The sequence below is a fragment of the Octodon degus genome, unplaced genomic scaffold (assembly GCF_000260255.1).
Source record: "Octodon degus isolate 3935 unplaced genomic scaffold, OctDeg1.0 scaffold00057, whole genome shotgun sequence".
NCBI lineage: Eukaryota > Metazoa > Chordata > Mammalia > Rodentia > Octodontidae > Octodon > Octodon degus.
Window position 1 is genome coordinate 8,057,656 of NW_004524633.1, and position 13,172 is coordinate 8,070,827.

Sequence of the window (13,172 nt, forward strand, 5' to 3'; positions counted from 1 at the left end):
ACACATTTACATATATATATAGTTTTACATTTCAATCAAAATAGAGATCATCTCCAACTTACAGTGTTTCCACTTACTATTTTTCAAAATTATGATGAGCTGGGCATTATATGATTCAACTATAAAAAAGGATAAATTTGAGGCTTTTATTGTTAAATGGATGCAACTGGAGACCACACTCTTAAGTGAAATAAAACAGAGCCTCATGTGCTACCATCATATTGTCTCCTTAGTGTGAGAACCTGAAAGAGTAAATAAAATCTGAAGAATTTACAATAGTTGCTGTGAAAAGGGGATGATCTTGTTTAAAAGGAAAGAATTATTAAGATGAGGAGAAGGACAGGAGAGGGAGTGAGGGAAATGGGTATATCTATGTATGTAGGTAAGATGGTTTGAATAACTGTACCGTGGATTTCTGCTGGTCTGTGGAATGGAGCAGTGAATACTTAATTTTTTCCCTTCATTTTTTTTCTTTTTATCTCTTCTTAATTTCTTATAACTTTTCTGTTTTTATTTCTTTTTCCAGTTTTGCATGCATATATCTGGTAATCTGAACAACTAATTTGAAGCCAACACTATGCAATACGACAAACACTGTCAAATTCAGATTAACTCAAAAAGCCACAAGCCTATCTATAAAACATATGATTACAAAGCTTCTAGAAGACAAAGAGAAAATTTCTGTGCTGTTAATGTTATTTAATACAATGAAGTTCATGAGAAGCTGCCCCTTAAGATAAGGAGCTGCCCCTTAAGATAAGTAAATCAGCATGTAAATGAACCTAAATCAGCAGATCCCCAGCATTACTGATGGAGAATGTGACCCAGAGTTTTGACCAAACCCTGGTATGTGCCAGCCATGAACTGGGAGGGCAGAGCTTCCTGCAGTTGCCCCTCAGGGAAAGTATTACAAGTTCTTCACTTGGGAACAAACTTGCGCCACCTTGGAGAATGCAAGTCTATACTTCAGGTATTATCTTAAGCTAGCATCTCAGAAAAGTTGATCGTGTTGCAACTTTAGATGAACCTTTAAATATACTTTCATCATTTCTTGTCAAATGTACAAATCATGTATGAATCATGCATAACAAGCTTCTTCAAAACCCAGTGCAAATGTCACCTCTCCTTGAAATGTTTCCTAATTACTCAGTTGATATTTTGTCCTCCTCCTGACTTCCTGTGGCAGTCCACGCATACTCTTACCTTAGTAATCGCTCCCGAAGTCATTATCCATGTAAAGGCCATTCTCATTTAGAAAAGAAGCTCTTCAGCATACAGACAGTATAGGATATGCTAAACACCCCACAGTGTACGCAATAGCCGCCTGTATCGAAGAATTAGCCTACTCAAAATGTCATTGCTCCAGAGGTTGAAAAACTCTTGCATTCCAGAAATCCTTGAAATTCAAGTGTGTGTAGCACAACCTGCCAGAGGCAACACGCACTGTGAACAAATGTTCACAAAGAATAACAGTAGAATTAAAAATACCAAAAAATAAAATAAAATAACATCATGGGTTCTTTTATTTTTTAAATTAATTTTCTTAAGAAAGAAATAGCAAGGAGACAGTTTCAAAACAGGTTAGTAGGACAGTTACAATAATTAATACATTGCATATTGTTGTCTTTGTAGTAATTATTCACAGTATAAGATGTAGACATGATATCACCACTCCTGTTCAATATAGTTCTGGAATCATTAGCTAGAGCCATTTGACAAGAGAGGAAAATACAAGGAATAAGAATCGATAAAGAAGAAGTTAAACTATCATTATTTGCAGATGACATGATACTCTACTTGGAAGACCCAAAAAACTCGGCCAAGAAGCTACTAGAATTAATACACAAATTCAGTAGCATAGCAGGAGACAAAGTCAATACCCAAAAGTCAGTAGCATTCCTCCGCACAGATGACAAACACAGAGAGGGAAATTAGAGAAACAACACCTTTTACAATAGCACCACAGAAATTGAAATACTTAGGAATTAATCTAACTAAAGAAGTAAAAGATCTGTTCAATGAAAAATTACAGTACTCTGAAAAAAGATCGTAGAGGATTTCAGAAAATGGAAAGATACTCCCTGCTCCCGGATGGGAAAAACCGACATTGTGAACATGGGTTCTATTTTATTTTATTTACCTGTAGTCTCATAAAGTGAAAAATGTATTTCCTCTAAAAGGAAAATTTGGGGGAGGAATTTGTAGAGTCTAGTGAGTAGCACATGAATAAGAAAAGGCATAGGCTGTTTATCAATTGTTTAAAATCTTAAATTCTTGTGGATAAATAAGGACAGTCCATGTTAAAAGTGTAAAACAGAATTAATATTGAGTGGCATCATTTAAAAATATGAATGAAATAAACATAAAATGTAAGTAGTTATATTAGAAATTTATTTTCAGAAATGGAAGGATAGAATAAAATTGAGGGTAGTAATTATAACTGATTGGAAATAAGGACCAAATGAATAAAACAAAATGAAGTTGAAACAGAAGAAAAGATATTTAAAGGAAGATAACTGAAGTTCGGGAGGTAGGTCAGAGAACCTACATGAAACGTATTTTGTCCCCTTATAATGAAAAATTGTAAATGAATGCTGGGAACCTGAGAACCTGGGAACCTGTGTCATAATTTCAGAATGTACTTTGTAGGTATAAAGTTATGAATCAAAGGTTTCACAAGCAGCAGTTCAAAACCAAGAAAATATTTTTTAAGGTCTTACAGCCTTACAGAGGCTCCCTATCCCATGACATGCACAAAAGTGTTCAAATTGAAACAGCGCTGTTAGAAACATACACAGTAATTTGAATTAATTGTCTTAGACCACACTTAAAGTGGAGCATCTAATTTTGAATTGCACCTGGCCCCCTGAGGCAGGAAGGGTCGTCTACGTGGTGTCTCCGTTATGTGGTTGTAATGCAAAAGTAGCCATAGACAACATGTTAACAAACAGACATGGCTGTGCTCCAATAAAGCTTTATTTCTGAGTGTTAGATTTATCTTTCAAAAAAATAAACACTGAGAAATGTTCGTAGGGCTAAATTGGGATTATTAATGTATTTGGGTGCCTGGAAACCCTACCATACAGGGATGATTTAAAAAATTACTGACAGTCTAGCAAAAAAGAAATCCTAGCACTCACCTACAAGACTCCACTCATTCTTGCAGCTAATAGAATCAATTTTGTTTTGATCTTCAGTCACAAGGGATTGCACCAAAAATCTCTCTGAGGTTTTAGACTCTGTCCTCCTTGGGTGCCAGGGAGAACCACAGAGTGCAGGGTGCGGAGCCAGGGCTCAGGCCTGCCGGCCACTGTGTACTCACTGGAGGGAAAGCTGCTGGCTCTGGGACCAGGCCTCCCTTCCCAACCCTCTCCCAGGCCTGGCTCTCCTCCTGCAGCGCGGTTCCCAGGCTTCGTTGCTCATGGTTTCATCGGTGGGCTCGGAGCACAAAACGTCCGGCTGCCTCTTCCTGGGGCCCAGGAAGGAACCCCCGCGCGCACTTTGCCTGGAAGCGCTCTGCAGCAAGCCGGTGGGGCGACGGCACAGCTTTCTCCCTGGGCTATACAAGGTTGAGCAGCTCTCTCCAGACTTTGGGGAACCAGCCCAGGCCCTTTTCAGCATCTTGAAACATAATTTAAGAGCCAGACAGACAGCTCAGCGGACTCAAGCGCCTGCTTAGGCAAAGCGCAGTGACCGGGGTTCGATCCCCGGCGTGCCCTGCCTGCCCCAACGAGCGCAGAGACGGCGACTGAGACTGGGTATGGTGGCGCGCACCTGTCATCTCAGCTCTCAGGGCCCCAGTTTAATCCCAGAGGGCAGCAGGGCAGCCCTTTATCTTGCCTCTTTGCTGTTACCATCCTTTTCTGAGTTTTTGAAAGTATGAGTCTGAAATCTTTCCTGCCTCAATATTAAAAGTTTCCTTCCATTGCTTTTGCGCTAACATTCAGACTTCTTTGTTTAACAGGTATGGTAAGGGCACGAGGCCTACGTACTAGTCCTTATTCATTGCTGCGTTTCTTACTATTCCTTACTACCTCGGAGCCCTTGAGTATTCTCACGGGTGGGAGAATGGGCTGTGATCTCTTTCAATGCCCCTCTGAAATTCCAGCGTAAGGTGGCCGTGTTCCCTCACCCTCATGGGGCCTGCTCAGCTACTCAGAAGTGAAGCCTCCGAGAAGCCTTGATTCCCACTTGGCCACTGAGAGCTGAAGAGCTGCCTCACCCTGTGTCCTCTAGCAGCTTACGTGTGCCTCTGCTACCGTGTTTGCCCTATTGCGTAGCAGGCCTTCATTCCTTCAGCTGTTTCTCTAGAGATTATTGTTCCTCAGTAACAAGAACAATGCCTTTCATCTTGATAATCTTAAAACTTGGGACATAATGGGGGACCAAGCTATGTTATTTTTTATATAAATAACCTAAGAGATAAATGAGGGAAGCACACGGAATGGAAGAAAGCTTCTGCGAAGGCTGACACTGAGAAAACAGATCAGTCATCTAATGTGTGGGAGGCCCTGTGTTCTGTGCTCAGGAGCACCACCAGCACCCTCGAAAACATGATCTCCAGAAGCCCCACTAACCCCACTAACCTCCATGTTGTTGAGTCAAGTGGCCGGCTCTCTGGGGGATCAGCTTTCCCCGCGGCTCTTCACTGCCTCTGCCTTGGCAGGCTTTCTTTACTTGGCTTCCAGAGCTGTGCTCCCTTATGATTTTGTTCTATGACTAGTTTCTCCTCAGTCTGTTTGTTGAGTCACTTCCATCCCTCCTGAGCCTGCTGTCTTCTGATCTACACTCCCCACCCTGGTGTTCTCATATTTGAGGACTTCATGTGCCATCTCTATGCTATCCAGATGTAATGTCTCTTTCCTGGCCATCTTTCCTGAATCCCAGACATATTGGACAGCCCTAGTTTACTCTGCAGGAGAAATTTTTAACTTACCACTTCTAAAACCGATCCTACCATCTCCTTAAAGCCCTGGTTCACCTGCCCTTTTCCACCAAGCTCCCGTGGCTCCATCTAGTCCGTTGCTCACATCAGATGCCACTTTATCTCACGCCTCCACAAAACATTTGGCTCCAATCTTAGCTAATCTTGGCCACCTGTGGAATCTAACCTCTCCAGCAATTCCACCACGTGGGCCCACCCACCATCCTCTCCACTGGCCCATCCACTGGCCTGTTTGGTCTCCTTGTTGCTATGATTGTCTCCCAACCCATACCCCAGACTAATTACAACTCTGTAGTCACACATATTTTTAAAAATGAATGACTGTATTTACAATTTTTCAACAGCCTTTGAATGACCTCTGTCTTATGCAGAATCCAACCTGAGTCTCGCACTGAGCTGTTATCTCCTCCATTATCCAACTCCAACCAAGGCTTCTCCTCACTCTCCCTTTCCTCCTCCACCACGCGGGCCTCCTAGGACACCAGCAGGATGGCCCTGCTCTCCACCCTTCCTCTCCGCGTGCTGTCTCCTGGAAGCCTTGACTCAGACTCCATCATTTTCTTAAGGCTTCCATTGATCACCCTGTGAAAAATAAAATTCCTACGTGGATTCTTCCTGCCTCCACTACTTAAGCCGTCCCCATAACATTCACAATGTTCAAATACATATTTTATTTTACTTAATTGTTTTGTTTTTGGATATCCTTCTCCCACTGGATGTAATGTCCTATGGAGCAGAAATTTTTATGTGTTCTTTCCTGCTAGTCCCTAAATAAATACATAATCTCCCAGTGATTGCTGAATGAAGAGAGTACACACTTTTTTGTATATTTATGAGTGTCTGAAGGTGTTGGGATTGCAATTATATTTTATTTCATATTCATAAAAAGCCTATAATTTCTCGTCAGGTATGGTGACATGCCCTAGTACCCAGGAGGCTGTGGCAGGAGGATCCCCATGAGTTCCAGGTCAGCCTGGGCTACATAGTAAGTTCAAGACCGGCCTGAACTGCATAGCAAAACCCTGTCTCTAACAACAAACCAAAAAAAAAAAAAAAAAGCTGTAATTTCTATATTGATTTTAAAAGTGAAAAAACTAAAATTTCTAAGATTTAAGTCTGTGATGCTTCAAGATTTTCAGTATAAATAATGACAGCTTTCTAGGTTCTGGGGAGATAAAAGTCTTTCAGGAAACACTATCTTTTATTATGTTGTATGTGTGGATAACAGTGCTTTGAGAAATGCTGCCAACAAGAGCAATTTGCTAGATGCCTCTAACTTTTGATGCAAACTCCTCCTTGGGGTTTTCCAATTGTTCATTCATGGTTCTTACACCGCTAAGCCAATATGCTTGTGAAAAAATAAAATAAAATACAATTTGTCTATAACAGAAGTTCATGTAAGGATGTAGAAAATGGCAGAACTAAGGAAGAAACTGTGCCATGCCGCCGAGTTTTAGAAAGCCTGGTTAAGAACTGAGTTTGTCCATTGGTTCCTGAAACTGTGGTGACTTAAAAATCTCTCCCAGCCCTGCCCCTCCTACTGGTGGAGATGTTTAACAGGATTCCCAGGGTTCTGGTAAGCAGCCAGCCCTGTGCTCCAGCCTCATGCCAGAGTGGGGTATGCCATGGGTCGTGGTAAGCTGCCCAAGGTTTGCAGTCGCGTTCAGTTTATTTGCAGTTTTGGTCTTGCAGAAGGACGTTCCCATTCTGTGTATTGTGCAACCAGATAAATCTGACAGAGCACCTAGTGGGGTGTCTTTCAGAGTAATGTGCTTCGCCTGCCTCACAAGAGTATTTTTCTCCATCTGTTGTAGGTCAATGCACAAACTGGCCCAGTTGGAAAGACTTGACCTAGGCAATAATGAATTCAGTGAGCTGGTAAGCACATGCATTTTCTAAGCTTGCTAAGTGTACACCGGAAGATTATTTCTTCTGCTCTGTTTTCAGGAATGCCAGTGCACATTTGCATTTACTAAATAAAAAAAAAAATGAAGCCTAGGAGCTAAAGTAATCGGGGAGATACTGAGCCATAGAGAACTGGATATTAGGTTTCATTAAAACAAATATTGGGGTAGAAGCTGATGCCTAGTGTCAGTTTTGAATAATTTTGTGTCAAGCACCATGTTAGATGTGTCCCATATGTACGTCTTTTAATCACGACTTGATGTGTTGCCATTTTAACTTTATGGAAAGGAACTTGAAGTGGCTACTTACAGATGTAGCTGCTGTGCGCTTGGACGGAATTTAGACAGAGACTTGGGTGAGTCCTAAAGTCCATGGGGTGCAGACTTCCTTGTGGGACGCTCCGTGGTAGTGTGAGAAAGCCCTCACCAGGGACACGCTATTTCCAACCATCAGGAAAGTGTCTTTCTAATATATTGCTGCCTCAATTTGAGCAAAAGTGAAACTCTATCTCCTTTTTTGAGTTCAGTTTTTATTAAAACATGAAAAAGATCAAATCTCAAGTACATGTAGAGAATGAACGTTCCTTCATGATAAGTCTCAGAACGCTTCCCCTGGCTGTCTTGAAACCTGAGAGCTCCGATTCATCAAAGGTGTTTGTGGAGCTGGGAGTTGTTTGCCATCAAGAAGTTTTAATGAGAAAAGAAAAGAATTTTCCCAGGTAAAAGGCCCAGATATGTCACAGGTGGGAGAAGCGATCAAACTATACCCTGTGGCTCAACAGTGATACTCCTAAGGGAATCCTCAGATGGTCCATTTATTGTCACACAATAAAGACACAAAGTGGAAGGTAGAAGACTTTAAAACTGTAGTGAGGATGGAAATTGCATGAGGAATAACATCAACATCCTGAATTAAGTTTGAAGTAGAAATATTGACTTATGGATGTCTTTATGAAAATGAAAATTTCTAATAAAGTGAAGTATCATGTTTCCAACAGCAATAACCAGGAAGAAATATTGGGCAGAATTCTAGCAATGTAATAGATTCTTAAAAAAATTTGTAGTCGTTTTATGTATACTTTTTCTCAATAAAAAATTCAGAAATGACATTCAAGAAAATTTAGAAAGTTAAAAGAGTGTATAATTGATAATAAATTTCATCCATAATCCCTCCAACCCCATATAATCTTTGTGAACAGTTCTTGGTCTATCTTCCCTCTACCTCTTTTTCTCTTTTTTGAAGTCAAAGGGAGTATTATGAGGTCAGGTCAAAAACAGGGAACCATTAAATTGCTGTGCATAGTTGGACGACCTCAACCGTGAAGATCGTCTCTGTGCCCAGAGTGTGCAGTCTTTTGAGTGTCACAGGACCACTCGGAACTTGCCAATTGTAGTCCAGCAGCCAGATATGGAAAGTTACGCCCTGCCCTGTGGCATAACTTTCAAGTAGATGTGTCCTGGGCATAAAGACTCATGTTGGTCCTGAACTAAAAAGACCCCACAAGCAAAGTACAGGGAGAAACAGGCAGAAAAATGGAGCAAAGCGAGATCAGAGTTCACAGGACAAAGGGCTGGATGGACAGAAGATGGAGCAAAGCCAAGCCAGGCCTCTCCCTCAACCAGCCCAAACTCCTAGCTTCCCCCAGAGGTCTCCTGGTCTCTGTCCCACTCCTGCCCCTAACAAAAAAAAAAAAAAAAAACTAAACAGACAAAATGAGGAGAATGATCCTAGGGAGACACTGACTTCCTAATCCTGTGCTATTCAAGCAAGAAAAGCATCAGAGAAGCAAGACTTGAAATTTCACTGTAAGTCTGGCATGATGCATGTTTGCCATGGATGTCTGCACAGGCAGACCTGCCTGCAAAGTTGGAATTGCAGTATGCCCTCTGTTTGCATCAATGCATCAGTGTTGAATTCAAAGAGATTCCTTGCAGGCATTATAATGGATAGGCTTTCTTTGCTAGATGCATCAGGAAGATTGACCCATGTTAACTACAAAATAGTGGATTCGAACTAAACTTAAGAGAAAAGGCTGGGTATTTCATCATATCAAATTTGATACATACAAAATAATACAAGCAATAGATTTGAGTTACAAAACACAATGAAATGTTCCCTGGGAGCCCACCACTGTGTTCATATAAACTACACACTACCAGCAAACTCCACACGGCGGCTGTTCCCCAAACTCATCATTCTGTTCTGTCCCCCCACGATAACCATAATCTTGAATTTTTAGCATCTTCAGTGGTACCCACACTTGTAAATTTTGTTCCATATTTCCTTGCTATATGTTCTCCTATGGATGTGTTTCTAAGTACTATACTGTTGCACTTTGCTTTCTCTCAGGTTTCTATAAATTGATTTATACATCACCACTTATATGCCTCTTCTTACCGTCATGAACAATCACTTTGGAAGAGTTCTTTGTTATTGTACTGTTGCTAGGAATATCCCCCTGTATGTCCACACAAGAAAAAATTCATCTAAGGCATATATTTAGAAGTGGGATTTCTTAGTCATAAATTTTGGATACATTCATCTGTAAAACTAATGCTTTTCTTTTTTCAGGAGAGTTGTCATTTGCTGGTAACACCTTCACCAACAATTGACTCTGTCAGGCTTTATTTTTATCAATACAGTGGCTATAAACTGGCATTTCATCATGTTCCACATTGGCATATTCCACGTTTCTAATGACATTGACCATTTTTCCATGTTGGTGGAAGTTTTTGTTGCCTTTTCTAGAAAATACCTGTTTATGTATTTTTGTCCACTTTTCTCCTGGCAATCTCTACCTTGTACAGATACAGATGTTGGCAACTCGGATGCAGCAGTATGTATTCTATTGATATTCCACATACTAATCTTGTGTTGGACACAGGTACTATATGTATCTTCTTGAGTTCTGTACAGAGTATTCATATCTATAAGGTATCTTTTCATGAGCAGAGTTTCTTATTTATAGTACAATAAAATGTATACTTTTATGTGTCTAGTATTTTGTGCCTTATTTAGGAAGTCTTTCAAGTGTCAAAAAAAAAAAATTCCCAGGCTGGCCAGATAGCTCAGTGGACTAAAGCTCCTGCTTAGGCAGAGCGCAGAAGCCGGGGTTTGATCCCCAGCGTGCCATGCCAGCTCCATCGCCGGGGCATGCTGAGATGGCTACTGAGACTGGGTGTGGAGGCATGCACCTGCAATCCCAGTGCTTGGGAGGCTGAACACAGGAGGATCACTATGCGTCTGATCTACGTAATGAGACCCTGTAGACCCTGTGCTAAATACAAAAAAAGAAGTTCCCCACATTACTTCTTTAACCACAAGTTTGGAAGCTCTCATTTTGTGCAGTCAAGTGCAATTTCCATCTGAGTATAATTTTTATAGTTCGTGTACTTTTTTCTCAGATACTCATTAAGTAGTCCCTCTTTTCCACACAAATATCATGTGCTCTGCCTTTGACACAAAAGTACATCCTCAATCCTGGATGCTACCTCTTAACAAAATTTCCATACTTCTATAGCACACTTTCTTCATTACTAAGCTATTCCCTGGGTACCAAACTAAGAAATTAGGACAAACGTAGGGTTCATTGCCTGATAGGACAGTTATCTCCCAAATAAGCACCTGGACATTTACTTTTTTGTATGAATTTTAGAATTAATTTACAAAGTTTTCCAAGAAGAAAGGCTGTTGGCCTTTCTTTGTTTTGTTGTTGTTGTTGATGATGATGATGATGATGATGATGATGATGATGATGATGTTTGCTTTGGTTTGTTTAATTATTTAACTATTTATTTATTCATTCATTCATTTATTTATTTGGCACAGGGTCTTGTTAGCAGCTTGGACTCATAGTGATCCTCCTGTCTCAGCTTCCCCAGTGCTGGGATTACAGGCACATGTTGCCATGCCCGGTTTGAGTGGCCAACACAGCACACTCAGCATGCAGTACCAGGGATCAAACGCAGGTCCTTCGGTGTGCCAGGCAGGCTTTTAGACCTCTAAGCTTTTCTCCTCTGCTCAGCTGTTGGCATTTGAATAGAAAAGCATTGATTCTATAACCCAATATTTTGGGTTGATAAGGGACAATTGTCATTTTATGATTTTTGAATCATTTTATGAATCAACATGAAATGTATCTCAGATTATTCATCCATTTTAATATGTTTTGGCCAAGGGTTGATTTCTTCAAAATAGTTTCTGCATATTTTAGTTTATTACCAGATACCTTATCTTTTGGTTGTAGTTATAATGTAGTTCTTCAAAAGTTATAACCTGTAACTATTTGGTGTAGTAGTACAGTATTATGTTTGACTTTGCTTCTTAATTTAATTCATATCTAACTGTCTGCTAGGCCCATCTATTACTAAGAGAAGAAACTTCCTACACATACGTCAGGAATCCTTATGTAGTCAATCAAAGTCTATGAAGAAGCCTAGTTAATTTCCTTGATCCTCAATTTTAAATACTTTATTTCTTTTTCTTTTTTATTTTAAAGAAAAGAAAAATCAACAATAAAAACAATAGTATAAAATTTCCAAACAAGATTGTAGAAGCATAACATTGGATATTGCATATTGTTATCTTCAAAGTAGTTGCTCATATTGTAAGATATAAGCATGAAAAATTGATCAAACGACATAGGCACAACCCTTTCTGTTCAAGGAACTAATAACATGTTTCTTTTCCTTTTGAGCAGTTTCTTCCCATTTCATAGTATGTATTGTGCATTGTACATTTTAGACCTTATTTATTCTTTGAGCTTCTTATACTAGAGAGACAATACAGTATTTACACATGTGAGTCAGATTAATTTCACGTATGAATATCATCTCAAGTGAAATGGATGCAAGTTCATGTCTTTTTTGCGCTTATTTGGGTAACGCTTTCTTCTTTAATCTAACAATGTGAGTCATAAGAGATCAGTTTCCCGTGTCTGCTCTTCTATATAGACAGTTTTAGTGTGTGCCACTGTAGCAAAGCATCTGAGACTGGATAACTGTGAGCAGTGGAAATCCATTTCTCACAGTGGAGGTGACCAGAAGTCCAAGGTGAAGGCCCTGGAAGTCTCAGTCTGGAGAGGACTTAGTCACCCCTCTTATGAGATGATGCCATGCTGTTCAACCCTCACACAGTGGAAGGCAAAGGACACGAGAGGAGACCAACTGAAGCCATCCTTGCTAGGTCGTTAATCTCCAAAGGGCGGATCCTCATGACTTAGTCAACCTCAAGCAGCCCCTACTCTTAAACCCACAACCACAATGAGATTAATTTTATCATGAACTTCCAATGACACATAGAGAAAATTCATAGTGTACAGTGCTTGATTCAATTCTGTCTGGCGATATATATATATATATATATATATATATATATATATATATATATATATTCCCACCCCCTGGAACTGGGGATTGAACTCAGGCCCTTACACTTGCAAGGGAAGAGCTTATTCCACTGAGCCATGTCCCTGACCCCTCTGTCTGGCAATTTTAAAAAAATCTGTGCTCATAAGTGAGATTTGTAAGGGGGATCATCAAAAAGCATGGTGAATGTTTACTTTTTTAAGTTTATTACACTAGAAGGCCCATTGCCATTAGCTCCCCTCAGAACACCCCTCCTCACCTTGATCACACTCACCCACCGTTCATGCCATTTTCTGAAGCAGCTCTAGCGCCATCTCTCGTGCCTGTCCTTGTGCTCTTGTGGCTGCCTCAGTGTCCTGCATCAGCTCGACAAGTTCACCTTTCATGGTCATTTAGACTTTGGCGATGTCACACAGAGTGAGATCCCAGTAGTGCAGTGGGTGAGAACGCACCATAATATTTATGGTGGGAACTGCCGTAACTTACTGGTCACCAAGAAGTGATGAAAACTATGGTGCGTGTTTAAATTTTTAAAAAATCATTACAGTAAGACACATTGCTGTTGATTGAAATACTTAAAGTACTACCTCTGGATTCAGATATGCTTACCCATTATTCTTGCCAGTGTATCTTTTACTGTAACAAGTTTTTTTTAAATTTAAATAGTCACCACACTTTTCAACCATCTCTTGTGTACATCATTCTAAGTACGTTTATCTGTTTATTCTTACTCATCACTTTTGTAAAATTATCAGTCCTTATCTCTTTTTTTTCAACAAATAATACACTGCATATATTCTTCTTAGTCATTAATTGCTGTACAAGAAGTGGACTTGTGATCCTATTTACAAACACCATTAGAACAAATCATTCTATTCGTTAAGAGAATGCAACTATATATCTATCCTAACCACTTTGAATACACAGATACAAAATGGACATTCATCGGTATACCC

At 40.1% G+C, this 13,172-nt stretch overlaps 1 protein-coding gene across 1 annotated transcript in view; it reads left to right on the plus strand.

Annotated features, from left to right (window-relative positions):
- The window catches only part of Lrrc7 (leucine rich repeat containing 7), a 369,797-nt gene that overhangs the window by 158,436 nt on the left and 198,189 nt on the right, over positions 1-13,172 (plus strand). Inside the window, 1 exon segment of the mRNA XM_023718276.1 lies at positions 6,760-6,823. Within this exon segment, the coding sequence (XP_023574044.1) occupies positions 6,760-6,823 (64 nt within the window).